The 23585-nt window shown below is 44.2% G+C and overlaps 2 protein-coding genes across 6 annotated transcripts in view; one reads left to right on the forward strand and one right to left on the reverse strand.

Moving 5' to 3' along the window:
* The window catches only part of LOC140740292 (uncharacterized), an 86119-nt gene extending 77929 nt beyond the window's left edge, over nucleotides 1-8190 (forward strand). For both annotated transcript variants that reach the window (XM_073069435.1, XM_073069436.1), the window contains 5 exons: nucleotides 132-173; nucleotides 1878-2020; nucleotides 3876-3971; nucleotides 6565-6626; nucleotides 7563-8190. In XM_073069435.1, the coding sequence (XP_072925536.1) occupies nucleotides 132-173; nucleotides 1878-2020; nucleotides 3876-3971; nucleotides 6565-6591 (308 nt within the window). In that variant the 3' untranslated portion in view covers nucleotides 6592-6626; nucleotides 7563-8190. The remainder of the gene's footprint in view (nucleotides 1-131; nucleotides 174-1877; nucleotides 2021-3875; nucleotides 3972-6564; nucleotides 6627-7562) is intronic.
* A 10518-nt stretch (nucleotides 8191-18708) lies between these two features.
* LOC140740420 (glutamate--cysteine ligase regulatory subunit-like) overlaps nucleotides 18709-23585 on the reverse strand; it is a 40792-nt gene continuing 35915 nt past the window's right edge. For all 4 annotated transcript variants that reach the window (XM_073069565.1, XM_073069566.1, XM_073069564.1 and 1 more), the window contains one exon: nucleotides 18709-19933. In XM_073069565.1, the coding sequence (XP_072925666.1) occupies nucleotides 19740-19933 (194 nt within the window). In that variant the 3' untranslated portion in view covers nucleotides 18709-19739. The remainder of the gene's footprint in view (nucleotides 19934-23585) is intronic.

Here is a 23585-nt window from a genome sequence, read left to right on the forward strand (position 1 = left end):
GGGAATATTTCACTCACTCCCTCTGCCCTTCCTTCCACAAACTGTGCCCTGCAAACCTTTGTGAACATGTCACTAGACAGTACCACCTTCTGAAGTCTAACATAGTGGTTAATGTAATATTTGTGTTTCAGTTTCCCAGCTGAGGGAAGAGGTGAAACGCTTGAACAGCAGTGGTGAGTAGCTTTGAGCCCTAATGAGTTCACATCACCTACCTACACCCATCTGACCAATTAACCTACTGACCCATATGTCTTTGGAATGTGAGAGGAAAGTAGAAACCTCTGGACATGGGGAGAATCTACAATCTCCATAGAGATGGTGACCTAATTCCACAGCTCCTGTACTGAATGACGGCCAGTGCGCTCGACATCTTTTTCATCACCATTAATAAACATCCCTTGTACATTCTCATCCAAATCATTGACGCAGATGACAAGTAGAAATGGGCCTATCACCACCCCTGGGGAACACCACAAGTTACAGGCCTCCAGTTTAATAATACAGAATGTTTCTTTGACTGGCAGGGTAGGCACATGATTGCTTTCTTGGCTACTTCCTCCTTTGCTGCAAGGGACATTCCTTAGAAAGTAGGAGACTGAGGTACAACCTCAGATAAGTTTTCAAAATTGTGAGATGTATCAGTAAGGTGGACAGGAACTCTTATTTCTCTCAGGGTAGGTGAGTCCAAAACCAGAATTGGGTTATGGTGAGAAGGGATACCTTTAAAAGAGATCTGAAGATCAACTTTTCATGTAGAGGCCACTTTCAACAAACTCTGCACTTGTGTTTCCCTGTTCCATTACACTCCTTCGTGCCCTACCAGTTATACATGGTTTGACTTCCCAAACTGCACCATCTGTCTAACCATTTGCTTAGTTAGTGTACAAAGCCGAGCAGTCACCATCTATAACTGAATCTGAGCCCCAGAAAACTGATGCCAAGAAAGTTCACTGACAATGCAATGTTTGCACATTCCCCTGAAGGTAAGTGGTTGCTTTGTGTTTGATTATCTGGTTTGGAATTCATTAAGAAGTACCGGTAAGTGTTCAATTGTTTGTCCATGTTTTTCGATCTTGCTGCTCGACTGGTGTTTATTTGTTAACTCTGGACAAAAAATATTTTGCTTCCTGAATACTTTGGGGTGTATCTTATGGACCTTGGGCTGCTGATCATGAAAATCACCCTGAAATTTCACTATCATGCACTATTTTTTGAAATTGCCCATATTTGTTATTTGAATAGTTCCACTCAATATCAGAGAGTGTAAACAATATACAACGCGAAATTCCTGGTCTTTGTGGACATCCAGAAAAACAGAAGAGTAACCCAAAGAATGAATGACAGTAAAAAATGTTAGAACCCCAAAGCTCCCATCTCACTTCTCCCACACACAAGCAAAAGCAACTCATCAAACCATCAAAACCTCCTCCTCATCCTCCTCTTCCCACTTCCCCCCACCTCCCACCTCCCCTCACCTTCAGCTCCGATTTCCAGATCTGCAGATTTTCTCTTGTTTGCGATCTGATAACAGTGGGGTAGAAGCTGTCCTTGAATGTGGTGGGCCATGCTTTCGGGCTTTTGCACCCTCTGTCCAATAGGAGAGGAGAGAATGTATGGAGTGGCTGGGATCTTTGATGATGGTGGCTGTTTCTTAGAGACTGAAAAGTGTATACAGAGTCCACAGAGGGGCGGCTGGTTTCTGTGATGTTCTCAGCTGTGTCCACAACTCAAAAGCAAGGGAAGGCTGGGATGGGACAGTGAGAGCAGAGAGTCAAGCCTGAGAGCTGGGCTGTATGAGCATGAGGCTCCTGTCCCTCAACCTGTCTGTCATTCAGGGTGTCTTCCTTCATATTCGTTGTGGGTTTTTTTTGCTTCAGGATGCAATGATTTGTATCAAAATGTGAGCACCTTCAGCGGGAAATGCTGCTTTTCATCAGACAAGTCGGGTTGCTACAATGCTGACAAACAGTGCACATTGATCGAGCTTCAGATTGCGGTGGACAACAAAGGGCGGGCAAAGGTATGGAGCTGTTATACAAATGAACATGCACACAAAATACTACCAGGAGCTCAGCAGGCCAGGCAGCAACTACTGAGACGAATAAGTAGTCAATAATTTTGGCCGAGACCATTCATCAGGACTGACCCAAAACTCAGCCTGAAATGTCCATTCTCCACAGAAGCTGCCTGACATGCTATGTTCTTCAGGGTTTCAGTGTGCATTTGGCTGGATTTCCAGTATTTGCTGAATCTCCTGTAGATAATGTGGTAATATATCCTATTCTGGCGCACCGAGCAGCTCTTAACCTGGTGACTGCAAAAAAAAGTGCCCATAGCAACGGGGCTTGATGGGGTGAGAGTGCATCCAACATATAGGCATTACACGCCTTACTCCACTGAGTACAGCTGGGCCATTGGTGTGCACAAACAACACAACTCGGGGAGTGGATGTTAACTGACAGCACTGGGTTTCATTACATGAGCAGCAGGAGCCTCCCAGTTACTCACTTCAACTTCTTCCCTCTAGATATCCTCCTTCCCCTCCACACATCCACTTTCCCTTCCACACGTCTACCTTCCCGTCTCTCCTGGCAGCTTATAGTTCTACCCTTCAACCCTCACCCCACCCATCTTCTTATTCTGGCTTCTTCCCTCTTCCTTTCCAATTCCGATGATTGTGTTGGCCGGAAATCCTTGACTGTATAGATGTTGTCTGACCTGCTGCGATCCTCCAGCGTTTGTTTGTGTGTGTGTGTGTGTGCTCTGGATTTTCAGCATCTCTTGTGTTTATTTGGTTGACCCACATATTTCTCCTAGCCACTACCTTCTTTGGTACATAGACCATCTATTAGACTCATAGAGAAGTATAGCACAGAAACAGGCTCTTTGGCCCATCTAGTCCATGCCAAAACCACTTAAACTTCCTACTCCCATCGACCTGCACCAGGAGCATAGCTGTCCATATGCCTACTATCACGTACCTAACTAAACTTCTCTTTGCCCCGATCAGTAAAAAAAAACAGATCCTCTCTGAGCTTCTTTTACCTCTTCCCTCTCCGCCTCTTGCTGAGATTTAAATCATCTTCTAGCTTGTCCTGCTTCTCCCCCTCCCTCTCTTATTCTGGCTTCCTCTCCCTTCCTTTCCAGTCCTGATGAAGGATCACAACCCAAAAGGTCGACAGAGTTCCTCCACCATTTTGTGTGTGTTTTGCATGTGTTGGCAGCTATCTGAAGATTTGTTATGGCTGGGGTGAGATCTTGGGTGCCATTGTTGGTGACAATAGTGATTGATGCCCGACAAGAGCAATCTGGGTTGGGGGTAGTTTCACTCTGGGAAAGGATAATGATCTGGAAGGTAGAAAGTTACGGGGAAGGGTTGGGAGGGGCTCACTGACTGCAGTAGTTGGGAAACTAGCAGTGCAGTACGTAGGACTTTAGTTGTGGGGTAATGGGAGGGTAGGGTGTGAGTGGTAAGGGAAGTGAAAGTATATAGGAATAGGGTTGGAGAGCAGGAATGGGCAAGGGAGTGGTGATCAGGAGAATGGGGAGGTGGTGAAAGAGGGATCAGGAGTTTGGGGAGCAGGAGTGAGAGAGGGTGGAAGTTTGGGCAGTGGTAATGTCAAAAAAGAAGTGGAAGAATGTAAGGAGAGAGAGAAAAGTTGGGGGAAGATTGGGGTTTAAATAGAAGTCAGCTATCATTGAAAGGAGGAGCAGACTTGATGGGTCCAATAGTCTAGTTCTACTCCTGGTTGAACATTCCTAGTGTGCCGAGCTTGCGTTGAGATTAGTGACTTGGGGCATTGCTGCGTGGAAATTCAGCCCCATTGTTTCCTATCAGTCGTTTGATAGTAATTATGTACAAATTCCCTGAACAGGTCTACTCAAAGACAGATTACAGTAACTCTGACAGTACTGGAACCCAAGTCGATACAACATCAGTTAGTAGCATTACCGCAACCAGCTTGGATCAGGTGAGTTATCTTTATCATTCTCTCCCAGATTCCAAGCTCCTGCTCCACATAGTGTCCAGAGGAATCCAATCAAAAGAGCCACAGAGATTTATTTATGAATTGTTCTGGACTGGAGGCGGGATAGATATCAAAGTTCAAAGTAAATTTATTATCTAAGTACATATACAATCCTGTGATTAATTGCCTTGTGGGCATGTTTAATAAATGCATAACAATAACCATAACAGAATCAATGAAACGTACCAACTTGGACATTTACCCTGTGTGCAAAAGACAGCAAATTGTGCAAATGCTAAAAGAAATAAATAATAACAATAAATAAATAAGCAATAAATATTGAATGCATGAGATGAAGTCCTTGAAAGTGAGTCCATAGGTTGTGGGAACAGTCAGCATTTATTGCATTTCCCTACTTGCCCGTGAGGAGGTGACGGTGTCGCTTTCTTTAAAGATTGCATTCCTTCTGGTGAAGGTAGTACCACTGTGTTGTTGATAGGGGTTTTAGATGATAAGGATGGTCTGTAATCTAGAGGGGAACCTGCAGGTGGTGGTGTTCCCTTCTGCCTGCTGCCTATGTCCTACCTGATGGTGGAGGTGGTGGGTTTGAGTGGGGTTGGGAGAGTGGTCAGAGTGAGTAACGGCAGTGGCACACCCTTCAGCCACAGCCCGCCTGTGGTGGAGTGAGAGAATGTTTAACATGTCAATGGGGAGGGGGATTTGGGGACCGGCATGCCTGATCCATTTTGTTCATTTTTTTTGGTGTGGGAGGAGGGATTAAAGGGTCTCTGTGCCTGGTCCGTTTTGCTGGGTTTTTGTGCAGGAGGAGGGATTTGGGGGCCGGCATGCCTGATCCATTTTGTTCATTTTTTTGTGGGGAGGGGGGATTGGGGGGGGGGGGTGGTTGATGATCGTGCTGCCTTTCTTTTCTTTCTTGGTTTCATGGCTACCCGGAGAATTGAAGAATTTCAAAGTTCTATACTTTGATAACAAAAATGAACCTTTGAATGGGGATTTAAAGTAGGTTAAAATTTAAGGAAGGCGAAGATAGATGGAAGTGTAAAAGAAAAAAATGGGAATGCAGAGCAAATTGGTGAACAATGGGTTAAGATTTCAGATGAAACATCTTTTAATAATAGTGACAAAACTTGAATACAAACACTCCCAGAGTCAATTATTGACAACATTCTTTTGATTTTTGAATGTGCTCATCTCTCAGCTATTTTAAAAATGAAGCCCTGATTTCTTGATCAGTCATGTTCTTGTGAAGTGTCCTGTCGACTGAGGCTGTTGTCCTCAGTGGAGGACATATTTTGAGTGAAAGCATTGCAATGTGTTAATGAACTATGGAGGTTCACTCCAGACCCCTGTTGTAAGAGATAGGAGTGGAAGTGGATCAAACTTTCTCTGCCCTACAAAAAGATCATGGCTGATCTGACTTTAGCCTCATGGGCTACTTTCCTACAGCTCCCTATCATCTTGGCCCCCTTTAAGTCTGAACATCTAACTGAAGCATGACTCAGAATCTAAAGATCTTCCGGGTTGGAGAATTCTTTAAAATTCACAACTCAGAGAAGAATTTCTTCCACATCCCCATCTTGAATGTGTTGCCCATTTTTGATGTTATGTCCTGAGTTCCAGATTTGACCACTAGGGGAATGATCCTCCCAACATCCACTGCTTCAGAATCTTTTACTTCTGTAAGAGATTCCTAAATCTCATTGAGCGTAGAGTCCAACTTGCTGTCTCCTTCCTCAAAGGGAAGCCGGTTCCAGGATTCCAGCTGGTGAACAGTATCTTTGCTGACTTCAGTACAAATATACTTCCCCTTCAAGAAGATAACCAGAAGAGCATGCATTACGAGTAACACAGGTGACCTAATGTACACTTAGTGGTCACTTTATTAGGTGCACCTGTACACCTGCTCATTAATGCAAACATCTAATCAGCCAATCATGTGCCTCAACTCAATGCATAAAAACATGCAGACATGGTCAAGAGGTTCAGTTGTTCAGACTAGACATCAGAATGGGTAAGAAATGTGATCTAAGTGACTTTGACTGTGAAATGATTGTTGGTGCCGGATGAGGTGATTTGAGTATCTCAGAAACTGCTGATCTCCTGGGATTTCCACACACTGCAGTCTCTACGGAGAACGGTGCGAGAAACAAAGAAAAGATCCAGTGAGCAGAGGCTCTGTGGGTGATAACACCTTGTTAGTGCAAGAGGTCGGAGGAGAATGGCCAGACGGGTTAAAGCTGACAGGAAGGAGGCAGTAACTCAAATAGCCACATGTTACAGTAGTGGTGTGCAGTAGAACACCTCTGAATACACAACACTTCAAACATTGAACTGGATGGGCTACAGCAACAAAAGACCACAAACATACATTCAGCTTATAAGGGAACTGCCTCCTCATACACAGGAGGTACCTAATAAAGTGCCCACTGAGTGTATGCTCTAAACTGCTGGAGTTGACAGCGCAAGCTGGACTATTGGAAGATTAACATCTCTGAGTACCTCTCAAGGGCTAGGCTTCAATGCACCACTAAGAAAGGGACAGACTTTCAATTATGTTGTATGATTTGTTTCCCAGGGCAATTCCAGAACACAAGGAGATTAATACATCACCTTGGAAGAACTGCACGATTTACACAGGTGAGAGACGGGTGGCATGGTAGCACAGTGGTTAGCACAAATGCTTTACAGTATCGGCAATCGAGGGTTCAATTCCCAATGCTGTCTGCATGGAGTTTATCTCCTCCCTGTGACCTTCAGGTCCTCCAGTTTCAATAAAACTATAAGACCCAGGAACAGAATTGGTCCATTTGGCCCATCAAGTTTGTTCTGCCATTTAATCATGGCTGAGTTATTATCCCTCTCAATCCCATTCTCCTGCCTTCTTCCCATAACCTTTGGCTCCCTTACTAATCAAGAAACTGCATTCTAACCATGTGTGAGTTTCCTCCCACATTCCAAAGGGTTGGATTAGCAAGTTGTGGAAGTGTGGTGGCACTGGTGGGCTTCCCCCAGCACAATCCTCACCGGTCAGAATTGACACGAACAACACATTTCACTGTATGTTTTGACATTTCAATGTACATGTGACAAGTAAAGCTAATCTTTATTTAATCATAATTTTATGCTCTTTCAATTGTTGGAAAAGCAGACAATGGTCTTGTTAACGTACTTAAACATATATTTATGTCTTGGATGGGTAAGACGAAGAAAATTATTTCCTCTTTGGGAAAAGCCTCAAGCCCCTGAGCAGAAATGGGAAGAAAGGTATTTTCCGAGAGAATGCTTGAAACATGAAACCACATCACTTGGGTGCACTTGAAGAGAAACTTGATTACATAAAAGAAAAGGGAATAGATGGCTGGCTGGCAGACTGAGACGATGCTACATGAGCGTGGGGTGGGGTGGGGGGGATCACCACTGAGGATAATTATGAACACAAACTAGATGTGGTTCCTATTCTTTATGTAATTCAATCTGATTCAAGAGAAAACTCCTGTCTAGGTGGGCAGGGTGAGAAGGAATAATCTGAATGCTACTAATTGTATGGGTATTTTCTTTCTTGGTTTTTGGCAGACTGTAAAGAGATGCGTTCTGTGAAATGGTTCAATGCTTACTGACTACACAATCATTGACATGATTAACATGGATTACAAGAGGACCTTCCAGAAAGCCTCTGTTGGAAGAATTGGATTAACGTGTCGACATATATCCTCTAGCTGGTGTACGAATAGCTGTGTAGTGAATGAGTTCATATTCTAGTCAATTCCAACTCCACTTGGCATCGGTTCTATCAAGATGTATACTTCCAGTTCATTGGGTCTATCCACACCTACATTTCCAGCTCACTTTCCATAGAAGGATGATCATACCAGTGACCTGACTATTCTTGGCTAAGTTTAGACGCACTCATTAAATTCCCAGCCAATCCAGCAAGTGAGCTGAAATGTTAGAAGTCTTTAGTGAAGCCTAGCTTCACATTCCATGCAAACATAGACATAAATACACTCACCCAAATCCATATATTCTGTAAGTGTACACACACACACACACACACACACACACACACACACACACACACACACACACACACACACACACACACACACACACACACACACACACACACACACACACACACACACACACACACACATGCACTTGCCCGTGCAAAAATGCCCACGTACTCACTTCACACAAATAGCTGCACACAAAGATGAATGCACACCCATACGCTCATGCACACACACACACATGCATGTGCACTGAGTCAAGTACATAACAATGCACACATACATAACAGCAAACACTCATTCACCAATGTACACACCTGAGTACAGTTGCATGTATTCACTAAAACAATGATACTCACAATTACAAATACAGGCAGACACAGACACACTCCCCAAGTGAGATGAGATGATTAGGGCCGATTGTGATGGAGAAGAATCAGAGCTGAAGTTGCCTAACTAACACTGCAAAGTGTCATGCCCACAGAGGAAATTTCTCTCTGTTTAACACAGCAGAACTTGAGTCTGCCTTCTCAAACGGTACCTGGTCTCACTATCAGAGTAACCTCTGCCCTTCCACATCACAGCTGCCGAATGCAATCAACAAAAATAAGTTTCTTCATCTCCTCTTCTATGAGTGCTTTACATCTGCCTCCCCGCTGACCTGATGATGAAGGGAAAGGTTCTCACGGCTGTTATATCATCACTTAATCATTCCTTCAGTCTTGTTTCCTTAGGTCCACATGTGACAATAAGTATCCAATACCAAAACTAATACCAGTCTCAAGAACAACGAGTAAGCTCCATGGAGACACTGTTGGAAGATTGAACTTGGTCTGCTGGATCTCTGAGGCACTAACTCTACAAACTCTACTCCAGTGCCTTTCACAGCAACCATCGGGGGTTGGCTGGATTAATTCCATTAAGACCATAAGAGAAAGGAGCAAAATTAGACCATTTGGGTCACTGAATTTGCTCCACCATTTCATCATGGCAGAATAATTTCCTTCACAGCCCCAATCTCCTGCCTTCTGCCCATATCCCTCAAGTCCTGAGTGATCAAGAACCAGTCAACCTCTGCCTCAAATATACCCAATGACCTGGCCCCCACATCCAACTGTAGCAACGAATTTCACAGATTCATCACTCCTGGGCAAAAGAAATTTCTCCTCATCTCTGTTCTAAATGGATGTCCCTCTATTCTGAGGCTGTGCTCTCTAGTCCTAGACTCCTGCACTATAGGAAACATCCTCTCCATTTCCACTCTATCTAGGTCTTTCAATGTTAGATAGGTTTCAGTGAGATCCTCCCCCATTCTTCTAAACTGTAGCGAGTATAGGCCCAGAGCCATCAATCTCCTAATATGATAACCCTTTCATGCCCGGAATCATTGTTGTGATCTCCTCTGAACCCTTTTCAATGTCAGCACATATTCCTAGATAAAGGGTCCAAAACTGCTCACAGTACTCCAAGCGAGGCCTCGCCAGTTGATGCACCATCAATAACTCTCTGAGACGTGAGGCGAGATATCGGCTTTTATTGACTGGAAGAAAGAACAAGCAGTAGTTGACCACCATACTACATCCTGGAGACTGAGGGCAGGGCTCAGGCCCCAATCGCCTTTATACCGGGGTCTGTGGGAGGAGCCACGGTCAGTGGGAGGGGCCACAGGAGCAGTCAGCAGGGGGCATGTCCAGACAGGTATATGTAGTTCACCACACCAGTGCTTTATAAAGCCTCAGCATTACAATCTTTGCTTTTATATTTCAGTTTTCTCAAAATGAATACTAACATTGCATTTGCCTTCATAACCATCCACTTGATGTGCAAATTAACCTTTATTGAATCATCCACGAGGACTCCCAAGGTTCTTTGCACCTCAGATTTTAAGTTTTATGCCAGTTTAGAAAATACTCTACACCTTCATTTCTTCTACCAAAGTGCATGATACTGCATTCTATCTGCCACTTCTTGCCCATAACCTTTTTACCTTTGCAGTTTCTTATCTCTATCTGCAAGGATTCTACGTCTTCTGATCCTATGTCACCTTTTCTAAGGATTTTATTTCATTTTTTACCAACAGAGCCACCCCTCCCCCTCTGCCAACCTGCCTGCCCCTTTATTAGAATGTGTATCCTTGGATGTTAAAGTCCCAGCTATGATCTTCTTTCAGCCACGACTCAGTGATGCCCACAACATCATACCTGCCAATCTCTAACTGCACTGCAGCATCATTTACTTTATTCCCTATACTACGTGCATTAAATTATAACACCTTCAGTCCTGGATTTGTCACCCTTTCTCAATTTTGTCCCTAAGTTACTCTGCAACTCATCCCACTGACTGCAATTTTGCCGTGGCAGAGATATTTATATCATCCTAAGGTATTCTGAGGTACTGGATATATATAAGTATTTGGATAGGCATGGACTGATTAAGGATAGTCAGCATGGCATCATTTGTGGTAGGTCATGTCTAATCAACCTTATAATGTTTTTCAAGGAAGTGGCCAGGAAAGTGGATGAAGGCAACGCAGTGGATGTTGTCTACATGGACTTTAGTAAGGCCTTTGACAAGGTCCCATATGGGAGGCTGGCCAGGAAGGTTCAGTTGCTTAGTATTGAAGAACAGGTGGTAAATTGGATTAGACATTGGTTTTGTGGGAGAAATCAGACAGTGGTGGTAGATAGTTGCCTCTCTGACTGGAGGCCTGTGGCTGGTGGAGTGCTGTGGACAGCAAGGAAAGCTATCACGGCTTGCAGAAGGATCTGGAAAAATGGGCTTAAAAAAGGCAGACAAGTGCGATGTGTTGCACTTCAATAAGACCAATCAGGGTAGGTCTTCATAGTGAACGCTAGGGCACTGAGAAGTGGAGTAGAGCAAAGGGAGTTGGGAATACAGGTCCATAGACTCATAAAGAAAACTCTTGGCACATTGGCCTTCATAAATAAAAGTATTGAGTACAGGAGAGGAAACGTTCTGTTGAACTTGTATATGACATTGGCGACACCTAATTTAGAGAATGGTGTGCAGTTTTGGTCAGTTACTTATTGGAGAGATGAAAATAAGGTTGAAAGAGTACAGAGAAAGTTTACAAGGATGTTGCCGAGTCTAGAGGACCTGAGTTAGAAGAAAAGGTTGAATAGGTCAGAACTTACTCCTTGCATTGAGAAGAGATTTGATGGAGGTACAGAGAATTCTGAGGAGTATAGACAGGGTAAATGCAAGCAGACTTTTTCTACTGAGGTTGGGTGAGTGTAAACCAGAGGTTATGGTTTGAAGTTGAAAGGTTCACTGAGCTGCCAGCTCAAGTGGTGCATGCAAGCTCCATGCCAACGGTTAAGCAAAGTCTGGATAGGTACATGGATGGTAGGGGTATGGAAGGCTATGGTCCCAGTGTAGATCGATGGGAATAGGTGGATAGAATGGTTCAGCACAGACCTGATGGGCCAAAAGGCTTGTTTCTGTGCTGTACTTTTCTATGACTCTATCATCTGCCTGTTCCTCCTGACATCTTACTGCACACTGCATCTAGTTGTACACCAACTGCCCCATCTTCAGCCCTATCACTCTGCTTCCCAGACCCCTGTCCAATCAATTTAAACCTTCCCCAACAGCTCTAGCAAACCTGCCCACAAGGATATTGGTCCTCCTGGGTTCAGGTGCAACCCATTCCTTTTATACAATTCAGAAGAGATCCCCAGAGGAGATTCCAATGATCCAGAAAGTGGAACCCCTGCCCCCCGCACCAGTTTCACAGCCACATATTCATCTGCTGAATCATCACCGCCACACGACACAGGCTACAAGCCAGAAATTACTACCATGGAAGTCTTGCTTTTCAGATTTTAACCTAACTTCCTAACTTTTCTCTCCAGGACCTCCTCCCATTTCTACCTGTCATTGGTGCCAACATGTGCTAAGAATTCTGGCTGCTCACTCTCCCTGACCCTGGTGAGGCAACATACCATCTGGGTGTCTCTATCGCATCCACAGAATCTCATGTCTACTCCTCTAACTATGGAATCTCCTGTCACTACTGCAATCCTCCTCTCCCCTCTTCCCTTCTCAGCTGCTGCACCAGATTCAAGGCCTGGTCACTGTGGCTCCTCAGCAACGCCCCCACCACCACCACGGTAGGTTGTTGCTCCCAACAGTACCCAAAGCAGTACACTCATTATTGAGGGGAATGACCACAGGGAAACACTGTACTGACAGTCACCTAGCTATGTCTCTTGTAACTTAGGGGAAACGAGCACCCTGTGGCTTATGCCTATCATCTCCTCAGTATCCCATATGAGCCAAAGGTCATTGAGCTGCAGCTCCAGTTCCTTAACATGTTCGCTGAGGAGCTGAAGCTCAGAGCCATGGTTATCCGGGAGGCTGGAGGTCTCCCAGAATTCCCACATCTCACAGAAAGAGCACTGCACAGCTCCTGGAGCCATTATTCAGGGGTAAATGACATGCTCTTGTTTCTGAATATTGATGCAAAATACTTAAAACTGATGCTGTTCATAGTTCAAATTTAATTGTCATTCAACCATACAAATAGAGCCAATCAAAACAGCGTTACTCCAGGGCCAAGGAGCAAACCACAGTACCACAGTCACAAAGTCACACACTGCACAAAGTACATATAACCATATAACAATCACAGCACGGAAACAGGCCATTCCGGCCCTCCTAGTCCGTGCCGAATATCGTATAGCACACCTACGATAGCAAACACAGATATCAGTAAAATACAGATACACAAAAAATATTGTCCAAGACCCTGAGTACATGAATGTTGCAGAAATCAGCAGATGAACACAATGCGGTCTGTTTTCTGCTGAGCGAACACTGGGGTCAACAGCTTGGACGGTGCACCACACTGCCTCTGGTCGAGTTCACGGACTCTGATGCCTCTCTCCTGGGTGGCTCTAACCAGGCAGCAACACCATAGTTTGGGGCTGCAACCAAGGCCACGCAGCTCCTCTGCCGACAACTCCTGCCACCTGCCAATAAGTCAATGACTTGGGCCTGCAGCAACCCAGATTAACAATGCCCAATAGGGTCTTGTGATCACAAAGGATGATCCCCTGCTAGTGGACTGCACCCCGCCTTCACGCACCGACGCCTCTCTGACGCAGACAGCAGCACAACCCACACCAGTTTCTCCACCAACGAGCTACTCACTGATGGGGTAGACCTGCAGTACTTTAAACTATTAATGTCCAGTAGGGGTTTTGCGATTACAAAAAAATGTTTAGGAAGACCATAAAACCATATGATATAGGAGCAGAATCTGCCCTGTTGACTCTGCTCTGCCATTCAATCATGGCTGATCTTTTCTTTCTCCTCTTCAACCCCAGTTCCCAGCCTTCTCCTTGTAACCTTTGATGCCAAGTCTAATCAAGAACCTATCAATCTCTGCCTTAAATACATCCAGCAACCTGCCCTCCACAGATGCATGTGACAACAAATTCCACAAATTCACCTCCCTTCGACTAAAGAAATGTCTCCACATCTCCGTTTTGAAAGGGCGCCCCTCTATCCTGATTCTGTGCCCTCTTGTCCTAGACTCTCTCATCATGGGAAACATCCCTTCCACATCTGCTCTGTCTCAGCCTTTCAACATTTAAAAGGTTTCAATGAGATCCCCCCCCCTCATCCTTCTAAATTCCAGCGAGTTCAGACCCAGAGCCATCAAACGTTCCTCGTATGATAACCCGTGATTCCTGGAATCATCCTTGTGAACCTCCTCTGGATGCTCTTCAATGTCAGCACATCTTTTCTAAGAAGAGGGGCCCAAAACTGTTCACAATACTCAAGGTGAGGCCTCACCTGTGCCTTATAAAGCCTCAGCATCACATCCCTGCTCTTGTATTCTAGACCTCTTGAAATGAATGCTAACATGGCATTTGCCTTCCTCACCACTGACTTGACCTGCAAGTTAACCTTTAGGGTGTTCTGCACAAGGACTCCCAAGTCCCTTTGCATCTCCAATTTTTCAGAAAAGGACAATAACACCTTTGGAAGGCCCTGTAGAAGCCGCTGTGATTGAATGCGTCGCCATTTGTTGGACTCAATGCCAAGATTGTAGGAACTGAGGATGAGATTCAAGCTTTCAAATATTTCCAGCTCTTTTCCTAAAGCTCCTTCGAATACTTCATTATATTAAAATATGTTATAAATACAATATTATAGTAATGGAGAACAATCTGTCTCTTTGGACTAATTTGGCCATGATGTACTCAACTCTTCAGTAAATGTGCATATATTTCTGATTGCTTTATGGAAATTATCCAATGATGTATATTATGTTCTTCCTCAATTACATTCTGAGTGTGTTTAAATTAATTATGCTTTTTTCTCAAGTGTGTGTGTGTGTGTGTGTGTGATGAACGTTTAGTGTTTGGTTACTGATGGAACAAGGATCTGAAGAATAGCTAGCAAGACTGATGGCTCTTTCTGTACTGAAGCATCTCTAGATTATCTTTGCATAATTTGCTTGCAGCTGAAGAATTTTTAATAAAGTAATTGCTTTTAATGAAAAGAAAATATGAAGCTCAACCACACAAATCATTAGGAACCCCCTGAGTCTTTAAGCATCATTAAGTGCAATTCATTAAATGACTCAGGGGATTTCAAACAGTACTGACTCAGTTATTGTGACTAATTTTCACTCACACACAGACACGCTTACACAGATACTTGCTTCCATGCACACACACACACAGTATTTCCTCACAACTTTATAAGCGTCTATAGGGTCACCTCTCATTCTCCTACACTCCAGTGAGAGGAAACCAAACCTAGAACAGGCCAGGAACCGGCCATTCAGCCCACAATGTTGTGCCAAACAGGCTGAAAATCAAATCAAAAACACCCAAACACTAATCCCTCCTAACTACACCATCTCCACATCCCTCCATCTCTATTGCATACATGTGACTATCTAGACATCTGTTAAGAACCTCTAATGTGTTTGCCTTTACCACCATACCAGGCAGCTCACTCCAGGTATCTACCAGTCTCTGAGAAAAGCTTACTATTCACATTCCCTTAGAACCTACCTACTTTCACCTTCAATGCATGCCCGCTGGTATTCGGTATTTCAACCCTGGGAAACAGATATTCTTTGTCCACTCTATCTATGCCTCTCATAATCTTGTAAACCTCTATCAGAACCCCCCACCCCATCCTCCCGTGATCCAGAGAGAATAAACCAAATTTACCTTGCCTCTCATGATAGCACATGCCCTCTAAACCAGGCAGCATCCTGCTGAACCTCTTCTACACCCTCTCCAAAGCCTCAACACCCTTCCCATAGTGGGGCGACCAGAACTGTGCACAATACTCCAGGTGTGGCCTCACCAGAGTTTCATAAAGTTGCAAAATAGCCTCCAATCTCTCCTTGTAAATAAAGACCTCCCTTCATTCCAAAGTTCAAAGTAAAACCTTATCAGAGTACATACAGTACACGTCACCACATACAACCTTGAGATTCTTCTTCTGCAGGCTTACTTAGCAAATCCATAGAAGCAAACTGCAAATGGGATCAGTAAACTGTAAACAAACTGTGCAAATGCCGATATAAATAAATGGCAATAACTAACGAGCATGAAATAACAAGTTAAAAAAGTCCTTAAATGAGTGTAGTTATCCCATTTTGTTCAAGAGCCTGATGGTTGAGGGGTAGTAACTGTTCATGAACCTGGCGGTGCGAATCCTGAGGCACCGGTGAGCAGAGCGTGGCCTGAGTGGTGAGGATCTTTGATGATGGGTGCTGCTTTTCTACGGCTACATTTCATGTAGACGTGCCCAATGGTTGGGAGTGTTTTACCCCTGATGTACTGGACCAAATCCACTACCTTTTGTAGGATTTTCCACTGAAATTCATTGGTGTTGCCATACCAGACCATAACACAGCCAGTCAGCACACTTTCCACCACACGTCTAGAAGTGTGCCAAAGTTTTTGATAGCATGCCAAATCTTCACAGACACTTGAGGAAGCAGATGCACTGTTGTGCTCTCTTCACAATTATATTTAAATGATGGGTTCAGGACAGGTCCTCTGAGATAGTGACACCCAGGAAGTTAACGTTACTGACCCTCCAATGATTACTGGTTCATGGTGGTAAATCTACCATGCTGGTAAATCCCTTCTATATCCGTTCTTGTGCAAATGAAAAATTTCTGTGACGTAGGTGACTAGAACTTGTTAGAGAACCTTGTACAGCTGCAACATGCTGTAACATTCAACATCTCTTATACTCAATACACTTACCTAAAAAGGTAAGCAAGATAAATGCCTTCTCTGGTGCCTATCCACCTGGGTTTGGTCTTGGCGGGGAGACTGAGTGGGTGATAAAGCAGGCCCTCAGGTTCTAATCTCCTGGACCTTTACATGCATTAGAGTGATGGAATTGACAAGAAAGGCTTCAAGTTCAGCTTCTAACACTTGACCTGTGATATAGCAATACAGCACAGAAACAGGCCCTTTGTCCAAATTCATCCATACAACTCAGCAGGTCAGGCAGTATCTATGGAGAGGAATAAACAGTCAATGCTTTGGGCCAGGAGTCTCCATCAGGACAAATTTGCCTAAGCTAGTCACATCTGTCTGTGTTTGGCCCACATCCCCTCCCCCAAAGCTTTCCATTCCATTTGCCATTCTAAATTTCTTTTAACTGCTGATATTGAATTAAATTTGAAAAATGACAGGGTTGTATTTTGGAAAGTCTAGTCAAGGTAGGACATCACAGTGAATAGCCAGGCTATGGGAAGTGTTGCAAAGCAGAGGGACCTTAGATTTCAGATATGTGGCTCCTTGAAAATGGAGTGATGGCAGATTGGGGTGGGGATGGGTGCTGCTAAAGGTATCTTTTGGCACACTGACCTTCATCAGACAAGGCACTGAGAGAAAATTGGTTGAACAGGATAGGACTTTATTCCTTGGAGTGTACAAGGTCACGTCTAGGCATCCTACAATTGGACAGGTACACACATAGGAAATTGTAGACAGAAAGAATTCACACTAAGTCTGGGTTCACCTTCAGAACGAATTTTCTCTTTATTACAAGCTGACACCGACAGGAAAGATGCTCATCCAAGAATGAAAGCTCCCCAATCTGAAGTTTTATTATTCTTAAACTATTTCTTATCAACTTCTCCCTCACTATCTCTGCCCCATGTGCACTGTGTATACAGAGAGTGAGGTAAGCCTTTTGCAGTGCCAGGCTTCAGTTCTATGTTCCGTGTCAGCGGTGTGCAGTTCCGCTTTTACCTTACATGGTATATAGTACAAAGGCAAACTTCTGTCCTGGAGTTTTATGAAGCTGTCATTAGGCTGAGCATAAGTTCACTGTAGTTCACTGTAACCTACAGTTTCTGGCTTGGGTGAGTTGAGCCTGTTACAGACTTCCAACCCTGTAGCGACCCCCTTTATTTCTCTACTACGTGCTCAACCACTCTCCCCCCATCTCTCTGTTGTACTGCAATCCAATCCTCCCTGCTATGAATTTACCACCCCCTACCATACTACTGTAATGATTAGAAGGTCATGGGCCAAAAACTTGAAAATGGTTCCATTTAATATCAGAGAATCTATACAATTTGCAACCTGATCAGATGGGCATGGGGCCAATTAGAGTCGAAGGCCATTTTGCCACATTGTGTGGCTAAGACTCTAGGATTATTGAACTCTGACGTGAGCTTGTCAAACCATCACATTTCATGATGCCTGTAGAAGTCTGCAAATAGGTAGCAATTACTCAGGGAGGGCGTGAGTAGCCAGTTTCACTTACGACGCAAGGGCGAAAGTGGTTTGAAAGCCAGATGGGGAACTGACGGTTGACCCACTTATTAACTTAGAGGCTGCAGGCAGCTCGGCGATCGCTCTGCGGCAAGCGAGAGAGCTGACTACTTCCGTACGTTATGGCTCCTCTGTCGCAAGATAAAATACATGCAGCAGATTTTATCAGTACGCCGCTCTTGCACACCTCGCTTGGAAAGACTTAGAACCAACTTAGCATGAAACCGCAAAGGAGCCGAAAAATAGCAGCAACTTTCTGGTGTGATTAAAGTTTCCATTCCTCCCTTAAAAGTTCGGCACTGGTTGGAGACAATTTCAGAGTCCTGTCTGGTTGTGGATTGTAACAAGGATGTTCAAATCAGCCACAACTTGTGCCCTTCAGGGTACCTAGGTGACAAAAGGGACCTGGCACTTATTTTGTTCTGGGCATTTATATACCAACTCTTCCCTATGCTACGATCCTCTCCATGTACCATTGAAAATTTTTAAAAAATTAAAGTTTAAAATAAAAGGAAACCTGCTGAAAATGCCCAACAAATCAGGCAGCATCTACAGAGGGAGAAATATTTCAGGAACAGAACCATAACCACCAGCAGCTATACTTCATTTGGGGTCTGAGGAGACTGGAATGTCACCAAAGACACTGGCAAATTTCTACCAATATATTCTGACTGTTACGTCGATGCTGGGTAAGGAGCCTCCAATGCACAAGACTGAAAGAGGCTGCAGAGAGTTGTAGACTCAGCCAGCTCCATCAGAGGCACCATCCTTCTCACCATTGAGGACATCTTCAAATGACGGTGTCTCAAGAAGGCCTCATACATCATTAAGGACTCCCATCATTCAGGGCATGCCCTCTTCTCATTACTACCATCAGAGAGGAGATACAGAAGCCTGAAAACACACACTCAATATTTTAGGAACAGTTTATTTCTCTTTGCCATCAGAAGTCTGAACAGATAATATATCCATGAACACTACCTCACTTTTTTGCTCTCTTTTTATGCTTTGATTTTTTTTCTATATTTCTCTGATTGTAACTTTTTTATGTACTGCTGCCACAAAGCCACAAATTTCATGACATGTGTCAGTGATCATAAACGTGATTCTGACATTAACTCTTTCCCTCAAAGCTCAAATGCCTGGTTACATGGTAAGGAAAAAGAATTGGACTAACAAAGAAAAATAGAGAAGGAAAACTTACATAGAAGTTTAAATCCTGCAAAGATATCTGTATAAATGACACTCAAGGGTTAAAGTTGTTCACATTGTGGGTCAGAGAGGTTGATTGGTGGAGTGTTGCAATATAAGGCAGTGTTACTTCCCCAGAGTGTCTGTAGCACACTATGGGAACGCCTGTGGCTCTACAGAAATGTACATTATTTTGGTAACTCACAGTGACCACACTAAGGGCTTCTTGGCAAGGTGGCAACTTTGTACTGATATGGAGCCCATTATCATTAACTGCTCCATATTTTCTCATGATTAAGACCATAAGACATAAGAGCAGAATTAGGCCATTTGGCCCATCAAGTCTGCTCCACCATTTGATCATGGCTGATTTATTATCCCTCTCAACCCCCTTCTCCTGCCTTCTCCCCATAACCTTTGATACCCTTACTAATAAAGAAGGTATTAATTTCCACTTTAAATATACCCGATGACTTCGCCTCCACAGCCACCTGTGACAAAGAATTCCACAGATTCACCACCATCTGGCTAAAGAAATTCCTGCTCATCTGTTCCAAAGGGATGAATGAGGAAGAATACTTAACTGCATATGATCAGAGAAGAACATAATGAAGATATTGCAGTGGACAACTCTGCTTGTTTTGCAACTCAATACCCAGTCCTGAATCCCTTCTGAGTCAATGTCTTTACATTTGCTCATTCCGGAGTTCTCCAAGAACATGAGATAGAATCATAAATCCAACCACAATAACCTATGGTTCAGGGCAGACTCGGTGATGTGTTGCTGTTCTCTCAGCCTTCACCATATATCCTTTTGATCTGATGATCCCTCTGTCCTTAATAATTGCCGAGTAGCGAAGGATCCACCTTGGCACCCACTCAGAGATGCCAGGGTCTTGCAGCTTGGCACTGAGGGCTTCCTGGAGCATTTCCACTGGAAGGATATCTGGGCGGGGGAGAAAACCATGGTGAAATATTGCTAAAGATAAGAGATTCTGCATGTGCTGGAATTCTTGAGCAAACACACAAAATGCCAGAGGAACTCAGCAGTCGGGCGGCTGGGAATGGAAGGGAATAAATAGTCGATGTTTTGGGCAGAAGCCCTTCCTGTGGTTATTCCCCTCTAAGGATCTTGCCTAAATGGTTGGATTCCTCCAATATTTTAGACAATAGACAATAGGTGCAGAAGTAGACCATTCGGCCCTTCGAGCCTGCACCGCCATTTTGAGATCATGGCTGATCATCTGCTATCAATACCCAGCTCCTGCCTTGTCCCCATATCCCTTGATTCCCCTATCCATAAGATACCTATCTAGCTCCTTCTTGAAAGCATCCAGAGAATTGGCCTCCACTGCCTTCCGAGGCAGTGCATTCCAGACCCCCACAACTCTCTGGGAGAAGAAGTTTTTCCTTAACTCTGTCCTAAATGACCTACCCCTTATTCTCAAACCATGCCCTCTGGTACTGGACTCTCCCAGCATCTGGAACATATTTCCTGCCTCTATCTTGTCCAATCCCTTAATAATCTTATAAGTTGCAATCAGATCCCCTCTCAATCTCCTTAATTCCAGTGTGTACAAGCCCAGTCTCTCTAACCTCTCTGTGTAAGACAGTCCGGACATCCAAGGAATGAACCTCGTGAACCTACGCTGCACTTCCTCTATAGCCAGGATGTCCTTCCTTAACCCTGGAGACCATAACTGTACACAATTCTCCAGGTGTGGTCTCACCAGGGCCCTGTACAAATGCAAGAGGATTTCCTTGCTCTTGTACTCAATTCCCTTTGTAATAAAGGCCAACATTCCATTAGCCTTCTTCACTGCCTGCTGCACTTGCTCATTCACCTTCAGTGACTGATGAACAAGAACTCCTAGATCTCTTTGTATTTCTCCCTTACCTAACTTTACACCATTCAGATAATAACCTGCCTTCCTGTTCTTACTCCCAAAGTGGATAACCTCACACTTATTCACATTAAACGTCACCTGCCAAGTATCACCCACTCACCCAGCCTATCCAAGTCACCCTGAATTCTCCTAACATCCTCATCACATGTCACACTGCCACCCAGCTTAGTATCATCAGCAAATTTGCTGATGTTATTCTCAATGCCTTCATCTAAATCATTGATGTAAATCGTAAACAGCTGTGGTCCCAATACTGAGCCCTGTGGCACCCCACTAGTCACCACCTGCCATTCCGAGATACACCCATCCACCGCTACCCTTTGCTTTCTATCTGCCAACCAGTTTTCTATCCATGTCAATGCCTTCCCCCCAATGCCATGAGCTTTGATTTTACCCACCAATCTCCTATGTGGGACCTTATCAAATGCCTTCTGAAAATCGAGATACACTACATCCACTGGATCTCCCTTGTCTAACTTCCTGGTTACATCCTCGAAAAACTCCAATAGATTAGTCAAGCATGATTTACCTTTGGTAAATCCATGCTGGCTCGGCCCAATCCTATCACTGCTATCTAGATATGCCACTATTTCATCTTTAATAATGGACTCTAGCATCTTCCCCACCACCGATGTCAGGCTGACAGGTCGATAGTTCTCTGTTTTCTCCCTCCCTCCTTTCTTAAAAAGTGGGATAACATTAGCCATTCTCCAATCCTCAGGAACTGATCCTGAATCTAAGGAACATTGGAAAATGATTACCAATGCATCCGCAATTTCCAGGGCCATCTCCTTTAATACCCTAAGATGCAGACCATCTGGACCTGGGGATTTGTCAGCCTTCAGTCCCATCAGTCTACTCATCACCGTTTCCTTCCTAATGTCAATCTGTTTCATTTCCTCTGTTACCCTATGTCCTTGGCCCATCCATACATCTGGGAGATTGCTTGTGTCTTCCCTAGTGAAGACAGATCTAAATTACTTATTAAATTCTTCTGCCATTTCTCTGTTTCCCATAACAATTTCACCCAATTCATTCTTCAAAGGCCCAACATTGTTCTTAACTATCTTCTTTCTCTTCACATACCTAAAAAAGCTTTTGCTATCCTCCTTTATATTCCTGGCTAGCTTGCGTTCGTACCTCATTTTTTCTCCCCATATTGCCTTTTTAGTTAAGTTCTGTTGTTCCTTAAAAATTTCCCAATTATCTGTCCTCCCACTCACCTTAGCTCTGTCATACTTCCTTTTTTTAATGCTATGCAATCTCTGACTTCCTTTGTCAACCACTGTGGCCCCTTTCCCCCCTTTGAATCCTTCCTTCTCCGGGGGATGAACTGATTTTGCACCTTGTGCATTATTCCCAAGAATACCTGCCATTGCTGTTCCACTGTCTTTTCTGCTAGGATATCCGTCCAGTCAACTTTGGCCAGCTCCTCCCTCATGGCTCCATAGTTTCCCTTGTTCAACTGCAACACTGACACCTCCGATCTGTCCTTATCCTTCTCAAATTGCTGATAAAAACTTATCATATGATGATCACTACCTCCTAATGGCTCCTTTACTTCAAGATTGCTTATCAAATCCTGTTCATTACATAACACTAAATCCAGAATAGCCTTGTCTTTGGTCGGCTCTCGTACAAGCTGTTCCAAGAATGCATCCTGTAGGCACTCTACAAACTCCCTATCCTGGGGTCCAGCACCAACCTGATTCTCCCAGTTCACCTGCATGTTGAAATCCCCCATAACTACTGTGACATTACCTTTGCCACATGCCAATGTTAACTCCCTATTCAACTTGCACCCAATATCCATGCTACTGTTTGGTGGCCTGTCGACAACACCCATTAGGGTCCTTTTGCCCTTACTGTTCCTCAGTTCTATCCACACAGACTCTACTTCTCCTGATCCTATGTCCCCCCTTGCAAAGGACTGAATCTCATTCCTCACCAACAGGGCCACCCCACCCCCTCTGCCCACATTTCTGTCCCTACGATAGCACGTATACCCTTGTACATTCATTTCCCAGGTCTGATCTCCCTGCAGCCATGTCTTCGTTATCCCAACAACATCATAGTTACCCATTCGCACCTGGGCTTCAAGCTCATCCGCCTTATTTCTGACACTTCGTGCATTCAGATATAGAATTTTTAGCCCATTTACAACACAGAATTTTGTGTGTGTTGTAAAATATTGTTATCCGAGCCTGGTTCCATGGTGCAGAAGGGAAAGAGGAAGATGAGGAATACGTTATTCAAAGGGGATTCCATAGCGAGGGGAACAAACAAGAGGTTCTATCAGCCTGATAGAGATGCCTGGTCCCAGGGTATAGGATCTCTCAGATCAGAAGAGAGAATTTAGGGAGTTAGGTAGGAAGCTGAAAGGCAGGACCTCTAGGGTAGTAATCTCAGGATTGCTGCCTGTGCCACGTGCTAGCAAGTGAAAGAGTAGCATGATTAGGCATATTAATGTGTGGCTGAGAGATTGGAGTAGGGGCAGGGATTCAGATTCCTGGATCACAGGAGCCTCTTCTAGAGAAGGTACGGCCTGTACAAAAAGGACGGGTTACACCTGAACCCAAAGGGGTCCAATATCCTAGTGGGCACATTTAGTAGAGCTGTAAGGGAGGGTTTAAACTAATTTGGCAGGGGGATGGGAACCAGTGATAAGTTTGAGGAAGGGGAAAACAAATA

This window comes from Hemitrygon akajei, chromosome 16, assembly GCF_048418815.1.
Source record: "Hemitrygon akajei chromosome 16, sHemAka1.3, whole genome shotgun sequence".
Lineage (NCBI taxonomy): Eukaryota > Metazoa > Chordata > Chondrichthyes > Myliobatiformes > Dasyatidae > Hemitrygon > Hemitrygon akajei.